Source organism: Typopeltis vanoorti, chromosome 6, assembly GCF_054136105.1.
Source record: "Typopeltis vanoorti isolate ZY-2024b chromosome 6, IOZ_Tvanoo_1.0, whole genome shotgun sequence".
NCBI classification, from domain to species: Eukaryota; Metazoa; Arthropoda; class Arachnida; order Uropygi; family Thelyphonidae; genus Typopeltis; species Typopeltis vanoorti.
In genome coordinates this window covers 73,170,073-73,190,664 of record NC_143554.1, presented here as the reverse complement: position 1 = coordinate 73,190,664, position 20,592 = coordinate 73,170,073, and the positions used below count along the sequence as shown (strand labels likewise).

General features: G+C 36.7%; 1 protein-coding gene across 1 annotated transcript in view; it reads right to left on the bottom strand.

Moving 5' to 3' along the window:
- Window positions 1–8,619, bottom strand: part of LOC150105575 (ATP-binding cassette sub-family C member 1-like) — a 47,212-nt gene extending 38,593 nt beyond the window's left edge. The window contains exon 1 of the mRNA XM_090394260.1: window positions 8,185–8,619. Coding sequence (XP_090250386.1) covers window positions 8,185–8,226 — 42 coding nt within the window. The 5' untranslated portion in view covers window positions 8,227–8,619. The remainder of the gene's footprint in view (window positions 1–8,184) is intronic.
- Window positions 8,620–20,592: the final 11,973 nt, after the last annotated feature.

Sequence of the window (20,592 nt, the reverse complement as noted above, 5' to 3'; positions counted from 1 at the left end):
AACAAAATCCATGTACGGAAATTAGGTCCCCGTGTGGTGAGAAAAAAAAAAAATGGAACACCAGAGGTTAATGCGGTTGCTCACAAACGTGTGGTTAAAGACAGTTTGCCGTGCCGCAAAGAAAGCGTCAACCATTCTTACCTCCCGGTTTGCCTACGAGTGACGTTCGCTTTTAAGGAAGAGCCCAAGATTGAAAAGATCTTTAAAGAATGAGATGGAAACTTAAAAAGGCGGTTATAAAAGAGAAGTTTCGGACAATATCAACATTGTAGCCTTAAGTGAATATTTTCCGCCAAATGGTCAATTGCGTTTATCAACAATAATTCGTTTTTTTTTTTTCCCTTCTCGATTTAGTTGAGTTAAAACTTTATTTAACGCATGATTGAAAATGGAAAATAATTCGAGATTTGATTAGTTTAACAAAAGGATAAGGTGAGAGATAAAAGTGGTTTATTTTAAGACTGGCACTGAATTTCCAAAGCCTAAGCCTGGAAAAGTTAATCGTAAAGGTCGCTAGTCGTCTAACAATAGCTTTAACAGGCAAACTAATATTTTTTTATTTTTTATTATTTTTTTTTTTTAAAATCGAAATGGCTAACTCCTCGGGAGGTGCCGAATGTACAAAAATTGTACAACGAATTCTTTATAAAAGTGCTAAAATAAAACGAGATGAATTTATGACTGGAGTATCTTCAGTAATATCTCCTGTCATGAATAAGTACGTGGTAGGTCAAGGATGGTAGGAGAAAAATTATTCAAGTTCCTTCTAAATAAATTAATAATCCAACAGTAAGTTCGAAGCCGGATCGAACATATCACTGCTGCTTGGTGTAAGCAAGTTTTCCAAAAATTCGTGCCATAATAGATTTAAAGAAAGAGAAAAGGCACAGGGAAGAGACAGTGTATGGGCCCTACGGAGGGAAGTAACTCCATAAAGTGGAGCTGTTCGATCAGCGTGACAGGTCAATGAAAGAGTGACTGCGTGGATCTGGGACTTGCACTTGCTCAGTTAAGCAGCAGTTGACATCATAAAAGTAGTTCGTTAGATGCTCAGGCAGTTCTGGATGTTGGTCATAAAAATCTGCAGTTTTTATTCAAATTGGGAAAGAAATAGCTTTGATTGACATTCTGGTTAATATCAGGAATAAGAATGTGTATGAGAGAGAGACCTTTCAAAAACCAACAAACTATCTTTTGACAGACGAAGAATCAAAATCATGTGAATTGACTGCAAGTACTTCTTCCTACTCTTATTGGTTCAAATTCGCAGCGATCAAAAAGACGATAGAATATCGAGTACCGTTATCAACCTAACTACGAACTATAAGTGTGGTTTGATTAATGGCAAAATAATTAACAAGTAGTCTCACATTGAAAGCGAGTGGGCTAACGAAACAACATCGTAATAATGATGAGGGTGGTCTGAAAAGTTCTCGGCCTATCAATGAAAAAACGAAATTTATAATTTCTAAATTATTTTTCAACATAATCTCCCTTAAGACTAATACATTTATTCTAGCGATACTCCAGTGCCATTATCCCGTCCCTGTAGTGGTTCTCAGTAAGATCTGCAAAATACCCCCCCCCCCCCCTCTACAGCTGCAATCACCTCTTGATTCGAAGAAAAACGCTGACCAGCGAGAAAAATTTTTAGTTTTGGGAAGAAATAGAAGTCAGAGGGAGCCAAATCAGGGGAATAGGGTGGATTTTCCAACAATTCATAGTGCAGATCCCTTAAATTTCCCATTGCCAAAACACGTTTCTAAACAGGTGCATTGTCCTGATGAAAGATGATTTTTTTTCTTCTGCAAACTTTTTTCACGAATTTTTTCGTCTACTTTTACCCTTTTCAAGATAATCGATAAACAAAATGCCTTTAACATCCTAAAACACCGACGCAATGACCTTTCCTGTCGATGGAACCGACATTGTCTTTTTTGGCGCTTAACAACCGGCTTCTGTCCACTGTTTTAACTGCTGTTTGGATTCTCGTGTGTAATGGTGAATCCAAGGCTCAACCGTAGTAATAAATCGTCGCACAAAATCAGTTTTATTCTTGTTAAAAACGCTCCAAGCACTGTTCAGAGATTTTCACGCGAGTGTGTTTTTGATCTACTGTGAACAAGTGCGGCACCCTTCTTGCGCAAAGCTTTTTCGTTTGCAATTCTTCATGCAAAATATATTCGACACGTTCTTTTGAAATGCCTATAGGCTCAGCAATTTCACTCGCCTGTCATCCAATACTATATCATGCACTTGATCAATGATATTTGGTGTTGTTGTTACACTTTTTGGACGTCCTTCACGTGGATCATCTTCAAGGCTGGTACGGTCACGTTTAAACTCGGCAGCCTATTTCTTAATTGTCGAAGAAGAAGAGTGCCCATAAACTTTTATGAACTTTGAATGAATTTCTTTTGGCGTTAAACCTTCTTTTACAAAGAATTTTATCCATTTCAAGGGATACAGGCAACATATCTGTTTCAGACAGTTGTATAAAACAAACTACTTGATGGAATGACATGCAATTTTACATGAATGCTTATGACAGATGTACCAACTTTGAAAAAAAAAAAAAAAATCTTGCCATCTATGGTCGAGGCCGAGAACTTTTCAGACTACCCTCGTAAGCCTGCAGAAAACCGAGTAGGTTAAATGGCTGCCTAGCAACATTCGTGACCACAGAAGAAAAAAATTGGACATTCAGTTATTGTGCTAGTGATAGGACGGGGGGGGTCATAAAAATGCTGTTTTTGAAACAGACCCCACCCAATGCAGAAGAATCAAGCCTAATAAAAGTCCAATTATTGTTGGGGATTTTTCAAATAGCCACAAAAAATCAGAACAACATTTTTTTTTTTTTACGTCCTGTAATATTAGACCAGAATAAAGATCTTCGCATCCGTTCCGCTAATATTTATACTGCCGTAAGAAATTGGTACTATAGATGAGCTGCAATACGCCTAGACGGTATTTCTCCGTGATATGCTAATTGATTAAGCACACAGTCCGCTTTTCGTCACGTACAGTCGAAGGTAATCGTAGTCTTTTTTTTTTTTTTTTGTTACTTACGTTGAACATTTCGCAAATGCAACAACAGAATTTAATCAAAAATAGAACTGGGATTGGTTCCAACTATGTATCCTCAAGGCATTATTAGTATTACCATCACAACTAGACACTCCAAGTATCTCGACTTACTAAAAAAAATAAAAGCATCAGCATTCAAGTCGAGTTCTACGTTAATGTAAATAGCTCATTAATAATTCTGTTACGTTTAGGCAAACGCTACAGTGAAACTAAAATTATTCTTAATGTGGCTACCCTTCACGCAACAACTAAACCAAACATTTCAAAAGGCTCAAGTATTTCCTAACTGTTAATAATTCAATCTTTCTGGAATAATGAAAAATGCGTCACAGTTATCATTGTGACGTCATATCTTTGTTGCTGGATTATTTCTGTACAGAGTCACCGATTTTATTGCCGACCATCGAGTTGACTGGATCCAATCATACGGATTTAAACTATTTTAACTGTTTGTATTTAATTTTATCAATAACTTCATTCACCTTTATTATGGTAAACTAAACGTTTTAACAATAAATTACAGAAGTTGATCATATCACGCGCTGCTGTATTGTTACGTCACAAACCGCATTTCAACAATGAAAGAAGGCCTACAGTCAACCAGTAATACAATTTACCTTTTCTTTCCTCGGGGTTACTGCCATTTACTTTTTTTTTTTCCGTGGCCTGTAATATCTATTATCATTCTCTCACACACACATAAAACGTATTTCCCGGAACTGTCCTCATTAGCGAAGTAGCTAAAAGGAAATCGATACGCGTGCAAAAGGAAATTAACCGCCGTAATGTACGGGATAAAAATAATCAACATTGATAGCTAGCTATTGACTTCGAAATGCGACCTCCAAAACAATTAATCATTAATTTTTTGCTCACATTTCTTGAGCTTTTTATCCGTTAACAGATTACTGCTTTCTTTCTCCCTAGAACCAAGACATTTCCCACGACACCCCTTGTTCTTATCTAAGCGTAAGATCTAACACAACAATTACATAACGCATTGGAAAACTCAATTGTTATAACAGCGTATTGTTTGACAGCAATGAGCCCGATTTCATATTGTTGATTCTTTATATTTCCAGTACAGTAATAACTACTGTATAGCTGAGGGAAATCAGAGAACTGATGTATATATTACAGTCCGGTTGACCGGATGGACAGTTGGTATCTCCCCCACTGGGAGCACGGATGTGTAGGAAGATCTTCAGATGGGATGCATTTCATCTGCAAAAATGTGAAGCCACCATCCTGCTTACTGGAGACTTAAAGTGGCTTGAAATTTCGTGTTTACAGCAGTTTACGGATTATCCGGCCTCCTAGCCTACCGAGACGATTAATATAATAGTGTGGGTAGAAAAAATAAAATATAAAAACCAATATTAGAGAGAGGCCAAAACAGATCGAGTTCGCCGATTACCGGGTTTTTGGCAACTTAATGTATCCGACTTACATTCCTCTAATATTATGAACATTTTTATGTCCGTATATTGTGTTCAAAGTGCCAGTGTACGAAACTGGCTAACTCACCTTCACTTGAAAAGTCCTCAAAGAGCCTCAAGTCTCAAACGGGATTCGAATCCAGGTCTTTCTTCCGCTATATCGACTGAGTTACAAAGGCTCAAATAAGAGCCATGCACGCCGTATTTAAATAGATATTGTGATAGATAACTTCCTTGAAAGAACATGATCATAAATCGAGACTTTTATCGAAGTACTATGTACTGAAATGCCTAATCAAGTTGCCAAATTAATATTTACTGATTGGCGAAGAAATCCGAGTGAAATAAGGGCAAAAAAAAAATATTTGTTCTTGATGCACTGAATTCAATTAAGTTTACTGACCGAAGCTAGATTACAAAAAAAAAAAAAATTACATATGAGTTGCGTAGATAACGTTGATTGTAGAATACAAGAAAGCACCCGATAAATGCAGAACTAAATCGAAGTAAGCACTCAACAGCTAAGAGAATAACAATGATAAAATCTCTTAAAAAAAAAAAAAAAAACACGCATGGCCCTTAAAGATAAAAGATTACATCACTGCCTTGAATTTTGTGATAATTCGCATTATGCATCGCATTTTCCAAGACAAAACAATTGTAAATCTAAAATTATCGTTTCAGTCATTTTTTTTTTAACCACAATTCGATACAAATGCACAATTCTGAGTGCAGTTGGATGCTAGAATACACCTACATCGGTCTTCTTATGATGTGACGTGTTAGTAGAGCAACAGTCAAAACAGCAGACGCCGAACGGGATAACCGTCAACCCCCGACAGACAAGCATTGGCCACTTGTTTATGGGTGGTGTCGCCTATTCTTTTCCGCTGGTGACCCACTCCTCTTTTTCAAGTGACTGAACCCTTTTTTCTGAAAGGGTCAATAACCTTTGATGATGGTAATTATTCAGAATTATCGGTTGCATGCTAAAAAAGAAACTGGGTTCGAGGTTAAATTAATTACGGAATTAAGTTAGAAGGAACTGATAAAGAGTTACTAGGAAAAAGTTTGTCCTGAATGAGAGAACCGGTCTAGAAGCATCCTAACTATCTCTTCAGGTTCCTCTTAAAAAAAAAAAAAAGATTTAAATGATTGTTTTGGGGATGGTCGGCCTTGGGTGTAAACTCAGGCGAACAGTGTTTTGCATTTAGCCAACACGATACTGAGTTTATATCACGTTTTTAATTCTTGCAGTATTTTTATTTGATTTTCTACAGCCAATCATATTAGCTTTCAGCGCGCGCATAGTTGAAATAGACATTGTTACCATGGTAGCAATTTACATTGTTTAAAAGTGTGCGGAATATTTTACTTTCTATAACCAATCATTGTTTGCTTTGCAAACGCATATGGTTAAAACACTGTCGCTATGGAAACCATTTCCATTGTTGAAAATTGCACGAAACACGAGCTGATTGTTTCTTGAGATTGAAATTGAGAACTTGTGTTTTGTTGATTGCTAAATAATCGACAGTTCTAAACAATATAAAACTCTTAATTCGCGAGCGGTTTATTGAAATATGAAAAGCATTTACGGGTCTTGCATCACAACTAAAGAAATAAATCTTGTAAAGCTTGCGTGGAAAGTGACGCTAGGTTCCTTGTTTCCAAGTTCTGTTGAAAGTCCCATCACGTGGTCAACTACGACCTTCTTTTGGCTGCTTACCATTGATTAGTCGCGCGGATCACAGCCAATTACTTTGTATCCACCTTCACGTAATCCCCAGTGTTGTTCTGGGAATTGGAAAAAGTAGGCCATTGTCTTCGGCAATTTTTCTTTTGCATCAGTTGCCAATGTTTGAGAAGCCAACAAATTATGTTGTCATGGGTGATCTATTGCTTCACGTGCCATAGAAAATCCCGTAGTCAAAAAAAAAAAAAAAAAAAAAGAATTTGAGACCAGTGTATTTATGCCTATCAATCATCTGTTCTTCTATACTAAGTTTAGTAAAAAAAAAAAAAAAATGCTGCTAGAATACACCCAATAAAATAAACGACTCCACTGACGAGCTCCAATAGAGGCGAAACAGCCAAATACAAACAAGGGTGAATATATATACTCAGAAAAGGGAGAATTAGTACATTTTAAATCCGGTCACTGAATTTTTTTTTTTTTTTTTAAATTAATTAGCTCCACGAACTGTATTGACAACCTTCATCTTCCAAGTAATTTCAGCTTATTATTCTAGGCCACACTTCCAACATCCATCGAAGACTGCTAACGACTCAGTCTGGTTTTTGTTTTTTTGTGTGTAACCTCGCGCAAGGTTATACGAAACTATTACGTCACCGCATGAAGTATTGACGTAATAATTTCAACGCTAAAATCTTTAGAGTAATAATTATTTATTGTCGAAATATTTCGTGAAGTTCTTCTCCCACACATTGCTGACACGGATTCTCTCATTTGGAGAATTACGAGCTTAAAGTTAAGAAGAAAAAAAAAAATCGACAAACAGGTTTTAGGTGGGGATATTCCAGGGATTCGCAAGCTAATCGTTCAATAGTCTGGTGTTTATCTCAACTCCGACGTTTTTTTTTTAATGATGTATGGACGACCCTCTGCTGAGGTTAAACCACGGTCGATCTAGAGGAGCCACTGAACCAATTTAGACTGCTATCGGCCGAAAATATCTTTCACTCGTGGATTGACAAATTAACGTACATTATTAAAAGTTGTGTGTTATCGAAATAATTCCAATACTGAACAAAAATTACGTCCAGCGAACTGAATTGATGCACCGGTGGATGACACTCATGCCGTCTTGGCAGTGTTAAGCTGCCGGGTAATTTTTTTTGTTTAACCATCGGTTGATCCAGGCGCAGTCTTTTCATCCGATGATGCTCTACTGTTTAGTCTACAATAATATTTTCAGCGAATTTAAAAGGTCCTTAAGTTCGCAAGAATTAAATATCCGAGGTCTTCTTTTGTTATTCATAAGGACAACAGTAAAATTTATTATCCCACCTATCGACAACGTAAATGTTGTCGGTAGATGTATGCCCATATAATTCAAACACTACACTGCTAGAAACATTATACGATAACCAACTATCCCGCCCCCCCTAACAGTGGGATTATTCCAAAACTATTCGTATGGGGGAGTGTGGGAGAAATTATAAAACGCTTTCCTTCCTTATAGGAAGTCGAACTCTTTATTAACAAACAGATCTTTACCAGCGTCCGGATGAACGTAAACACGTGATTTTCATGCCTTATTCCACCCTACCGTACAAGGAAACCAGCCCCCAAAAAAATCTAATTGAAATCGAGTCTTATCTTATGTCTAATACGAAAGTTAGTTCCTTTTAGAATTTTTTTCCCCTCCCCGATTCATGCGTAGTCGATTTCCTGAAGATAAGGAAAGGCTAATCGAAAATGCTACTAAAAAAAAAAAAAAATGTGGGTCATTTATAATAAGTGAAAATTCAAACAATGTAAAAAGTGGTTGTTCGTTTGGGTTGTATACGTCACAATCGTCTTGTTGAACATTGTTAATTATAGCGCGTGCACGTGCTATAATTAACTTCCATTTAACGCTCGTGTGCGACATTTTCCTAAGAATAAATTAAAGACGAAATATGTACTTACCCAGAATGCAGTACTGCAAAACTCTTCTGTTATTAAACCCATGACTTTTTGCACCACATCAAAAATATATAATATATATTGCAAAAACGGCTATAAATATATCACAAATATTCCAGCGTTTGTATAACGCCGAGCTTCACTTCGCTATTCCCATACAGCCAACGATGTTTTCCAAGTAACACCGGAGCTCACTACAGCATTTAAGCCTAACCTGCAGACTGGCAACGAACAGTAAAAGCTCCAACGCCGACTGTCTATTGTTGGCTGTTCGCGTGTCGTTTGCTTCTGTCACGCAGAACGAGATCTTCTGCCTGTTGCGTAATAAGCGCAACCTTGTGTTGATGATGGAAACTTGTCGATTGCAATAATAGGGAAAAATAATGATTGAAGACATTGAACGAAATCACTTATCATAAAACGATTAGCGCATGACAATTAAGTTGTAATCTACAAAAAAAAAAAAAAAACTGCAATAAACGTCAACTATGTCGGTTTCATAACAAAAATCCGGTAACACGCGCGCGCATGCATGTTAGGCAGACGACGCTATGGCGTCGCTTCTACTGCTTCTCGATCGATTTTGGGGGCAGTGCTGTGGAAAAGGGATGGCTTACATTGCACTGCGAAGGGTGGAGCGGCATGGCACGTGTGTGTGTATGCCGAAGGTAAGGAGACGTGGGCGTAATGCGGAACGTGAACTTAAAGAAAAAGAGAGAAAAAAAAATCATCTCAGCTTTGTGATGAGTTCAGCGCCGAATAAAGCAGAGATTCCTCAGAGACTTGAATGAATTGTGCCAATGCCGAAAGCCTCTGTGACGTCACTGACACGTCACAAATACTTAGATGCGCTGAGACTTTTTTTATTTTATTTATTTAAGTATTTCATATTCATTTCATTAGAGGACTGGATTCATCGTTAAGTTCAGACTACTTTGAAGAAAGTGGGTTTCTTAGGAATTCTTTATTGACAAACTAACCTTGGAACTCATCCTGGAATTCGAACAGGAGATTGCAATAAATAGATGTCATTGCAAAATAGTTAATAATATGCAGAGTTAAGTTATCTAGTTTCCATGGCAACGGGATAATTTGGCTTTTTTACTCACTATTGAGGTCTTTGTGGGGAATAAATAAATACTGAATAATCATTGTTTAATCTCATATTCATTTCACGAAGCCCCCAACAACAAATATCAATTAAAAACGTCATCGATAGTCATTTGATAATTGTAATTAATGATGAGTAATGGTTGCTATGAAGTATTTGTTTTTGATATAAGTGGATTTTATATCAATGAATTTATCAATGTTTTATTATCCAATAAATACGTCATAGTTGTTTGCAAGCCGATTGTGAAATGATGGCTGTTACTAATGTTGATTGCAATTTATTATTAACCGACAAGCTATCGCCACCTAGCAGCGAAATTGAGAAACTACATGAACTCACGTCTGAATTATATTTTAAAAACTATTATTAATTTTTTTTTGTTGTTGTTGTTGTTGTAAAAAAAAAAAAAAAAAAAAAACACCAGAAATGTATAATCGAATTTTCAGACTGTTTTTAGTATTAAAATGGTATTCGTACTACTATAGTTTTTTTCTCAAGGATCGTGCTGAATATACGCATTTGTTAATCATGTCTGAAGTACCGGATTTTTCCCACCATTTCCCCTTTAATTATTTCGAATAATATACTGAAAAATGGTCACAGGTTCGTAGCATTCTTGATCTCTGACCTCGGAAGGCCATTTTACTTTGGTTCTCACACAACAATAGCATCTTTCATATTACGCAGGCAGAACAGCAGACGATAGTACAGTACTTTGCATTGTTGTTCCACTTCTATTGTTTCACTTGCCACCAACCAAAATGATTTATCGTGAAATGGTGTCGTCTGCTTTTTCTTCATACCAACAAAGCGTGTTTATTTTTATTTTACATGACACTTAAAGGAACTAACTGTACTTAAATTATCTTCTTTGGGGAATCTGTCGGATAACATTTAGTTTTGTTCCTCTTGAAAAGGTTATATTTTTTACGTTGAAACGAAATGAACGGACTTGTTCACCTTTCTCAAGAGGTATTTAAAAATAAAAAGTTGTTTTGTATATCCTTCTTTGGTAATCATCCTACTCCTAGGGAATTCCCGCCGATAACACACTTCCGTCACTTTCTGTTCGCTTTCCAGCCTCTTTCGTACGTTTACCGAGTAACTTCAAGATGCTGTCAAGTCGTGTTGTTAAGGGATGCTGGCAGTAATTTCCCGGTTGTATTGCCTCTAAACGAGTTCAGATATCGCCTCACCAAGTTCAAAATAAAGTAGCGCAATGTAGTATTCAATGACAAGGCGGCAAGAGAGAAGCTATTCAATACGCTGCAGTTATATGGTGTCAATGGGGCATTATATCAAGCAATACTTTGTCTTTAATTGAGTTGCAAATCAGCAGTTTGAATTGAAGGAAGTACAGGAAGATGGTTTAATGTTAAATCTGGTGTCAGACAAGGATGTCTCACATTATCCCCTCTGTTATTCATTATCTATATGGATCACATTATGAAGGAATGTGGTATTAAACCTGATATCAAAATTGGAGATGTTAATGTCAGCTCTTTGCTTTATGCGGATGATGTATTCCTAAACACGTGTGGTACAAGTCTTCAGAATTCCCTGAAGACTAAATTGAATAACTGTTGTAATAAATTTGGTATAAAAATCAGCAATAAAAAGACCAAAACTATGAAATCTGCACAAGCATTGGAAATATCAACTGCTTTGTGAATGGAGCACTTATAGAACAAGTAAATCATTTCACCTATTTAGGCACGATTTTTAGTGAAGATGGTAAATTAAATATGGAAATAGACAACACAACAATTAGTAAAGCTGGTATGGCAGGGAACGTTGCATAAATTTATATAAATAAGAGAGAAATTAGGCAATGTAAGAAAGCTAAACACCGTGTAAAACTAGCTAAACAAAAGTCATGGGAAGATTTTGGTAAGAACATTGAAAATAAATATCAAGAAGTGGCAAGATATTCTGGAGGGTGTTGAAGAAGCTTAGGAATGGAGGAAAGAGTGCTGTAAAAAGAATTAGAGATGATAAAGGTGACATGAAAACTGAAATTAAGGATGTCTTAGATATCTAGACTAATTACTTCGAAAGACTGTTAAATGAACTTAAGCAATAACAGAACTGTAGCAGAAAATTTTCAAGAGGAATGCAAAGAGGAGAACAATCAATACTCGAGGCAGAAAAAGCCAAGAAAACTTGAAATGGGGAAAAGCAGCTGGAGGAGATGATATTTATATAGAATAAGAAAGAAATTAGTGAAAACACTAAATTAGATGTATTCAAGACAGTATTAAAGCCTTATGGATCTGAGAGCTGGGTCAGAAGTAAAACACTTGACCAAAGACTAGAGACCACAGATATGAGAGTCCTGAGAAAGATAATAGGCGTGAACAGATGACATCAATGGCAATATCATATTAAAAATGAGGATATTAGGAAAGAACTTGACATTGTCAGCATCCAGGAATGCGTTAGCAGAGCTAATCTCAGGTGGTATGGTCACTTAAACAGAATGGGCGAGGAAAGATTAGCAAAACAAGTGTTCTCTGCCAGGTTGGCAGGAAAACGACCCAGAGGAAGACCAAGATATAGGTGGATTGATAAGGTACAAAGTGCTTTAGACGATAGAAATATAAGATCTGATAATGTTGGAATGTTGATGAATAAGAGGCTAATTCGGAGGATTTTTTTTCTGTCTTTTTTTTGTTTGTTTGTTTTTTGTTTTTTTTTAATATCATTCGAGAAATTGTTGGTGTCATTTATTGAATCATCACCAAAGCAGCTAAAGCTACGAGGTCATTGTATAATGCTTGTTGTCTAATTTGCTTGTTTTGTAGCATGAAAAATCCAAAGAACTTTACAGATTTTCCGTCGGACACCGTACATATTAGTCCTACAAAAGGTGTTTTTTCTATTAAAAAAAAGTCTGCTCTGTTTTTTTCGTATATACCGCAAACCGATTCACGCAGACCGTTAATTACCTGCATTTTGCCTTTTTGCACCATATTTCACAAAAGTTAAGCATTACGCATATGCTAAAAAATAGAGCAGTATGTTCGTATATGTTAAACAAATACGAACCAACGAAATTCTCTGGAATTTGGTGGGATCGAAAAGGAATGCATATCTGAGTCATTTAAGGATGAGTAAGGGGATCTGTTACATCTTACCTCGGGTACGCAGATTTATAAATGGACATAAGAAGTGGTTATGTAAGTGTATACAAATAAGGAAAATAAAATTACTAGCTGCTCCCTCTAAGAAATATTGAAAAACCTGAAAGCAACGCAGTTAGTATTACACCAAAGTATCTAATTGCCGAATAGAATATTTTGCTGTCAAAAATTGTAATCAAGCGAAGTTGTATAAGCTTATATATAATAGTGTGTTCAGCAGCTGGTTTGACTCTTTTGCAGAGGAAAACCCATGATTATTGAAAATGGGCCAGTAGATCATTCACCATATTGTACTCTCCAAAAGATGGCCTTCGTACCGGAATCGATGATGTCTTTCGGATAAAAAAAAAAAAAAAAAAACCTGAATTTGAATCCATCTTAGGATGTGAAGGTTTTTTTTTTCTTTCGAATTTTTTTTTTTTTTTTCGTGTCCAAAACAGACAAACCGTCCATGATTGACACCACACACGTAATTCCGAGCAACATTATTCAACTGTTTCGACATTTCTAACTTTATTTAATGCGTATAGTTTGGGATGTATTCGCGGATGTCAAAAAAAAAAAAAAAAAAAGTCCCGCGGAATAATTTAATGACCTTGGCATTTTCTTATCCAAAACTTCAAAGAAATTAAACTGTGATTGCGCCTTTGTATACAAGTATAACTCCCCCTTTCAACGAGGCAAGTTTCGCTGGCATTTCTGGGGGTTGAGAAATAACATCGCGTGCGATTAATTGAACAATCGCTTCGTCATCACGGAATGAGCGCGACTTCCGAGGATACAAACAAGACGCAACCAACCCCATCCTCTTAACTGATTGCAAAAAAACACATTAGTAACCTCATTTTTGCAAGTAAGGGTGAGTTGCAATTTTGTAAACGGAGAATTTAATAAGCGCGTGCCGGAAAAATCAAATAAAACAACAAAAAGACTTTTTTTTTTAAATTTCGGATTTTAATTATAGAACTGCCAACCTTTGTCTTGAATATTAAAACTGTTGAATCCTTTTCACAATATCCACTTGTCTTTCTAAAAAAAAAAGAAAAAAACTGTGAAAAGAAGAAAGATTAAAACAAAAACAGACGCTGAATATCAGATCACCAGTCTCAGACGGAGGTGGAAACTATTTTTTCTTCTCTCTCGGAGATGCGTCTATTCCATGGAAGAAATTTTTCTTCCATGGAATAGACGCATCAGCCTCATAGCCTTAGGTGCTTCGGCCTTGATTCAAAGTAAACGAATTAGTTTTGTAGCAAATAACCAGATCCTTATCTCATTTTAATTCATAAACTGGTGTCAAACTAGTGTCACAGATCCTACGTAGTTCCGTTGGTGTCAACGACGATGTCTTTTGGTTGCTAAGATCCGGGTTCGAACCCGGTCTTGGAAGCGAAGAACCTTTATGAAGGATGACTTGGGAAATTCCTTCCGAGAACTTCGGTAGTTTGGCTTATTTCTTCAGAAAAAAACAGACAAACTAGTCGGAGAACACATCCCATTTCATGAGATGTAATAGGTTATATTTTATCCATTTAATTATTGTCATCCCCTATCCAGTGTAACACTAGCGTAACAATGGCTTCCTCACTAATTATTACTTCTCATTGTTAGAAAAAACGTAACAATAAGGGAAATAAAACAATAACTGACATGTACAAGTCTTTCAGACAAAATTATTTCGGTAGTACATTATCAGACATTAAAGACTTAGGTGTGTACACCTTTAACTCATTTTTGGTTATCCTGTACAGCTCCATCTATCCATTGCGATATCTTCTGCTGTAGTGCAGCCACTTATTGTATTTCGTAATGCAATTAATGTTTGTCATTGTCCAGGAGCTGGACTGTGCTGCCATCTATCCTTGAACAACGCTTTGCAAATCGTTTTAGAATAATTGTGAACAGATATCGTGGACTGTGTCCTAATCAAGATGTTTATTATTTGCTTTTATTGTCATAATTAAATGCTTTATTTTTCAAAGTGAGCAGTGGCCATTCGATTCATTTTCTTCACTCATATATTTTATCTTGGATTTGGCTGGTGAATTTTACTTCGACATTTGGGATCCCTTGAAGATTTCGTGAGTTATCTCGCCTCTCTTTTCAGTGAAATCATTTTTTGAGTGGCGAACTTAAATAAAAACAAAATGATGTCAATATTATATACTGGTGTCCAAAAGTTAAGGACGAACTTCATTTTTACCTATAAGAAAAACCTTTCATGACTACAGCCAAATGTGACATAAATTTATTGCAGCATAGTAGTAGATTACAAAAAAATATGTTATAAATTTCGCGCAAATTAAATGGCAATATTTGGCAAAAGTTACAAATTTCCTAAGAACGTAATTAAGGAATTAATGTATAGCGCTTACAGAAAACCATGTGGAGAGACATTTCAGTATAGAATATGCGCACCCTGAACTCGATGCAGCTTTCACAACGTCGTGCGTACTTAGCACCAAGTGATTCAGGAGTTCTTGAGGCAAACTGATCCACACTTCACTCAGAGCAAGGATAAGGCCTTGTTTGTTTTCTGGGGGAGGGGATTTCAAGCAGCAATGAGTCTCCCTATTGCGTCCCAAACGTGTTCTATGGTGGTTGAGATCTGAAGAGTCTGTTGGCCATTAGATTCAATTAACATCCTCGATGTTTAGAAGTATCTCCCACTACTCGTGTACAATGTGATGTGGTGAGGCATTATCATCCATAAAAATGAATTCTTCACAAATTTCCTAAGAACATAGTTAAGGAATTAATGTACATCACCCAGAACAATCGAACATGATGTTGAAGAACTTCGTTGCAAAATATCGTTTGCCGTCATAGTTCCTTTTTTTCCAGTGCTTGTAGTTCGGTGCGTCCATTAAGCATAATACTTCCCCACACCATCGCCCCCTTATATATCCCTTTCAAGAACTTTCTCGCGATGGTAAGCAGTACCACTTTCACGCCAGACCAAGTATTATCTAGGAAAGACGAAAACGACTGTCATTTGTAAAGAATACATTAGCACATTAATATCTTGTCATTTTTATGGATGCAACACCGCTAAAAACGCTCTGCGATGAGCTGTGGTTAAAAGGGACGCAGACTACAGGCCTTCGGGCATGTAGGGCCTGCTTGTCGCAGACGGCTTGTCACAGATTGTCCAGATATCTGCGTACCTATGCTTGAATGAAGCGGACTTGCAAGCTGACCTACAGTCGTGCGTCGATTGGGTTTTGCTGTTATAATCATACATGTCTTGATGCCCCCGTGGTAGACCGAGAGTGACCTCTTAGCAAACATCTGGAACACATTTCATTGGTTTATAACGCTGCCTTGGATATAACGCTACGTAAAATTTCAAACTCTCTGTCAACATCAGTAATTCCGCGGCCTTCTTCAAACTTCCCAAGAATTCTTACCTGCGTGAAATCATCTAGTGACGTCTCGAGACATTACAGAGCATCTAATTTTATTCCTTCACCCAAAAAGAGCATCCTTCAAACGCAATTCGCTTAACGCAGTCTTTTTACCTTTTATCCTGTCGAGGGCTACCACGTGACCCCTTTGCGCACGATTCGAAAATTTGAATGTGCACCCACTTTCTACTCGAAATATTCAGTTATGCAAATTTTCAGAAGCTGATTCTTCTGAAATTTGTGGTTGTAATCTTCCGAAAACACGGTTCGTCTTTATGTTTTAGCCACCAGTGTATATACCAACAAGGGCTCTAGGTTCAACTGCTATAATAATGAATGGTGTTGACCTACACGAAGGTAGGATTATAAACTCAATTATTATTATTATTTTCTTTTATTATTATCTCCGATCATTTCCATGCTTGTTATCTTTATTTCCATTATTTGCTGTTGTCGGGTTCCATATCGCTTGACCCAGTCTACAACGATAAAAATCTTTATAGACTAACAATGAACAGTTCAACAATTGCGAGCTATTTGCTAACTTTATCCATTGTTATCGTGAAACAATACATTTGAATAACAATGAGTTAGCCATCTGTCTTAAGTGGCTAAATACTAGCGTCGAATTATAAAAAAAGTAATCAAGAAATATTATTTAAAAGCATACTTCATTAAAAATAGTAGTTCAGTGTGAGCCATGTTAAAGGGAGGGGAGGGTCTGAAAAGTTCTGATAAACATCTAGAACGAAATGATATTAAAGCAAATGATATAACTACAAGAAAGAATATATCGGTTGCTTTAATATCGTTTTTGTTGTAAGTGTTTATCAGAACTTTCCAGACCCCCCCCCACCTCGTCGTATAAGATTACACTTCTCTAGGATGCTGATTAAATAATAAAACCCTAAATTAGCAGTGTAATAAATATGACTTATAGCCATTTGTGTTTTGCATTTGTTAGCGGTTATAATGACATATGACGTCACAATGTTTGGATTGGAATCCAGTAACACAACAAGTACTTTTCTATTCATAATAAAGCATTGGCTGTAAATAAGTTTTTTTATCTTGGGAATAATGTATATTAGGGTTACCAAGTAATTTTATAAACTTCGTTATAAAATCGATAATATTAATTCTAAGTCGATAATATTTCATGGAAATATTATCGACTTAGAATTAAAACCAACTTTCATTGTACTATGCGCATGCGCACATCTTGATCATTAATAACCTAAAATAGATATATTCTGCTTAGCAGTTTATGCAAACAGACACACTTTAGTTTCTCATAAATTCTTAAAAACAGTTACTCATATCAAAAATTGCTTCGGGCTTTTCTGTTAAGAAGTTTTAGTGGCATAGGAAATACATTTGGAAGTTTTCTAGGTCCATACCAGGCGGCGCCACATGACAAAGCGAATGTGTGCAGTAGTAATGGCGATAAAATACCCGATACGCATATTGATAGAATAAGTCCAACATGCGATCCAAATCACTTAAAAGTTAGCAGTTAGTGTTTCCCTCTTTAAAAATACTCATCTTTATGATGTTAGCGATTTTAACACTTATGCATTCAGTGTTAATAAGATTCTTGCCGTGTGCGCCTTCTGGTGGTTTATAAAGTTCTTTATTCACTCAAAAATACAGCCTTTGTATGGAAACAAAGTTCAAAGTAAAATAATGGTTTATGCAAAAAACGTTCATGCTAAATTTATTATTATTTTTAGCCATTCTGTTTAATTTATATAAGTCTCCTTAAGATCTACACTGCTTTGAAAGAAGTCAACAGACACCGTAGCGTTAAGAACAAACAACCATGGCGCCCACCTTAATAAGATGTAGGACCCTCTTTCGCTAAGATGATTGCAGCAATCCTACGAGACATACTTTCCACATACGTACAATAGCGATCAATGGGAATTTTGGACCATTCTTCTTGTAGGCATGTAATGAAGTCCTGGGCGGAAGTCCCTTGACCTCATCCGATGCTCCAGTTCATTCCACACATGCTGAATAAGGTGGAGATCAGGACTCTGTGGAAGCCAGTCAAGGGTGAACGTTGATGTCCACAAACCACGCAGTTACAGCAGCAGCCTTATCACATGCATTGACTTGCTGAAAGAGACGATGGACAGTTCCGTAGAATCATCACAAAGTAGGAAGAATTGCATTGTCCACAATGTTCAGATACCTCTCAGAGTTCAATTCAAACCATTACGTCGCCACCTCCGAAGTTGATAGTTAAGGTTACGCACTCTGGTAAGAGACCTTCTCTGGGCACCGCCACACCCACACTCGTTCATCTGCTTCGTAGAGGGTATAGCTTGATTCGTTGCTCCACAACGCAGCTTTCCAAACTTTCACGTCCCAATCTACACGCTTTTTTGTGCCACTGAAGACGTCGCTGCAAGTTGGTTCGGGCAATGAATTAGCTTGCATGCTGCGGTCCTACCGTGGAAACTCATTTTGTGAGCCTCGGTTCTGAATGTTTTATGCACATTCGTGTTCCGGTCGATACCCGGAACTCCGCATTCAACGTGTCAGCCGAAGAATGGCAGTTTTTACATATCATTCTTCGTAGCACCCTACGGTTGAGGTTGTGCCCTCCAGTGAGGGACTTTTAAGTAGTTATTTTTGACTGTAAATCCGTGTGTGTGTGTGTGTGTGCGTGTGTTCACGGGCCGGTTGGCTGTTCTGAGGGACGAAAAACCCGAGTTTCTGCTTTTATTTCGTTTCAAGGGGGGGGGGAGGGAAGAACGCGCAATGTCCTCTTTCCATCCCCCAAAAAATGTCAGAATTTTTTAACATACCCAACAGTAACTGTCCCATTCTTTAATCATGTAATATATTCGTATACAAACTGTCGTTTTTTTGATTCCAGAGAAAGCCGACAGATGACGCTATGAAATGACGTCATTGTTAACCGGTTCTCATCAATCTGTCAATTTGTGTGTGTTCACGGGCCGGTTTGCTGTTCTGAGGGACGAAAAACCCGAGTTTCTGCTTTTATTTCGTTTCAAAGGGGGGGGGGAAGAACGCGCAATGTCCTCTTTCCATCCCCCAAAAAATGTCAGAATTTTTTAACATACTACCCAACAGTAACTGTCCCATTCTTTAATCATGTAATATATTCGTATACAAACTGTCGTTTTTTTTTATTCCAGAGAAAGCCGACAGATGGCGCTATGAAATGACGTCATTGTTAACCGGTTCTCATCAATCTGTCAGAAGAGGTAACCAATCTGACAGATAATAAAGCCTTCTTGTGTTTATCAGGGTGTGGTAATTATGCGATACCAACCTTCTCACTGTAGAGCATACTCAACATAAAGTATTTATTGTCAGTATGATAAAGTCTCCGATATTGTGAAGGCGTTGCTTCTGGTCACATTTTTATGATGTTAACAATTACAATAATCTATCAACAAAAATGAAGCAATCTCTACAAGAATATAGTGACGAAACAATCCAGGTTTCAATTGTTTTTTGCCACAACACTTGAGCCTAGAGCCTTTTTTTAACAAACGTAACAAAGAAAATTTATTTGTTGCCATTTCAATATACAGAAATCCTTCGATTAATGCGCCTCCGATTAGTGCTTTTCGATTAATGCGTCATTTTTTTCGATACTCAAATTCGATCAATGCTCCTATATGCATCTTAAAAATAAATGCTACAGATTTTAAAAACTTTCTATCTATACATTTTTATTGCTAACTACTTTAAAAAATCACTCACCAGAATTAAACAATTTAGTACCGATTTAAAACATTTTGCAAAGTTATTTTTCTAATGGCATACTACACTATTTCCATTCACGCTATGTTCCAAATTCATGTCAACTGCAAATTATATAGTATTTTGATGATCATATCTCATGCCTTCTTTGCAATTGTTTTCCTTACTTTTTTATTTTAAATTATTTTCCTAAACGTTTAATCACGAGTAAAAGAATTAGTGAGTAATAAATAGAAGTGTGAAAATGATTCGAAAAGTAATCTGATTGGAAGAAAAACTTGAAATAATAAAGATAAAATGAACAAGGCGAGTCCGGAGCAAAGATAGGACAAGAACACAAAAATAGGTGAATCAACTGCTGAATACAAAGAGAAATGTAAGGCTGCTTCAAGTTTATCATGCATATACTCGAACTCAAAGTATTATAATGATTGAATTAGAGGGCCTTCTTTTTACATGGATCGAAGATTGTAGCCAGAAATGGATCCCGCTAAACACTGGCCTTATTAAATCAAAAGCATTAAGTCTCTTTGTAACCTGGAAAGCAAGGACTATCAATGATGGAAAAGAAGAGTTCCACGTTAGTGCTGGGTGATTTGAGCGTTTCAAAATATCTTAAATAATGTTCTAATCACAGGCGAAGCTGCAAGTGCAGATAAGGAGATATCCAGAGATTTTGAAGAAAATTGTGTAAGAAGGAGACTATTGTGATCAACAAATATTTAATGTTGATGAAACCGGCCTTTTTTTGGAAGCAAATGCCTTCCAAGACATTTCTAGCTAAATCAGAGAAATCTCGGCCTGGTTATAAAGTCGCAAAGTCGAATGAAATTACTGCTAGCAATATGCGAGCCGTTCGGAAGCACATTCTTCCACATTGTGCAAATGATTTTAGAGGCTTTTCAAATGAATCTAAGTTAATTAAATCTCATTCTGAGAAATTGAGGGATTCCGACCTGCTAAATTTAGATGCACAACGGGAAGATCCTGAAGAATATGAAGA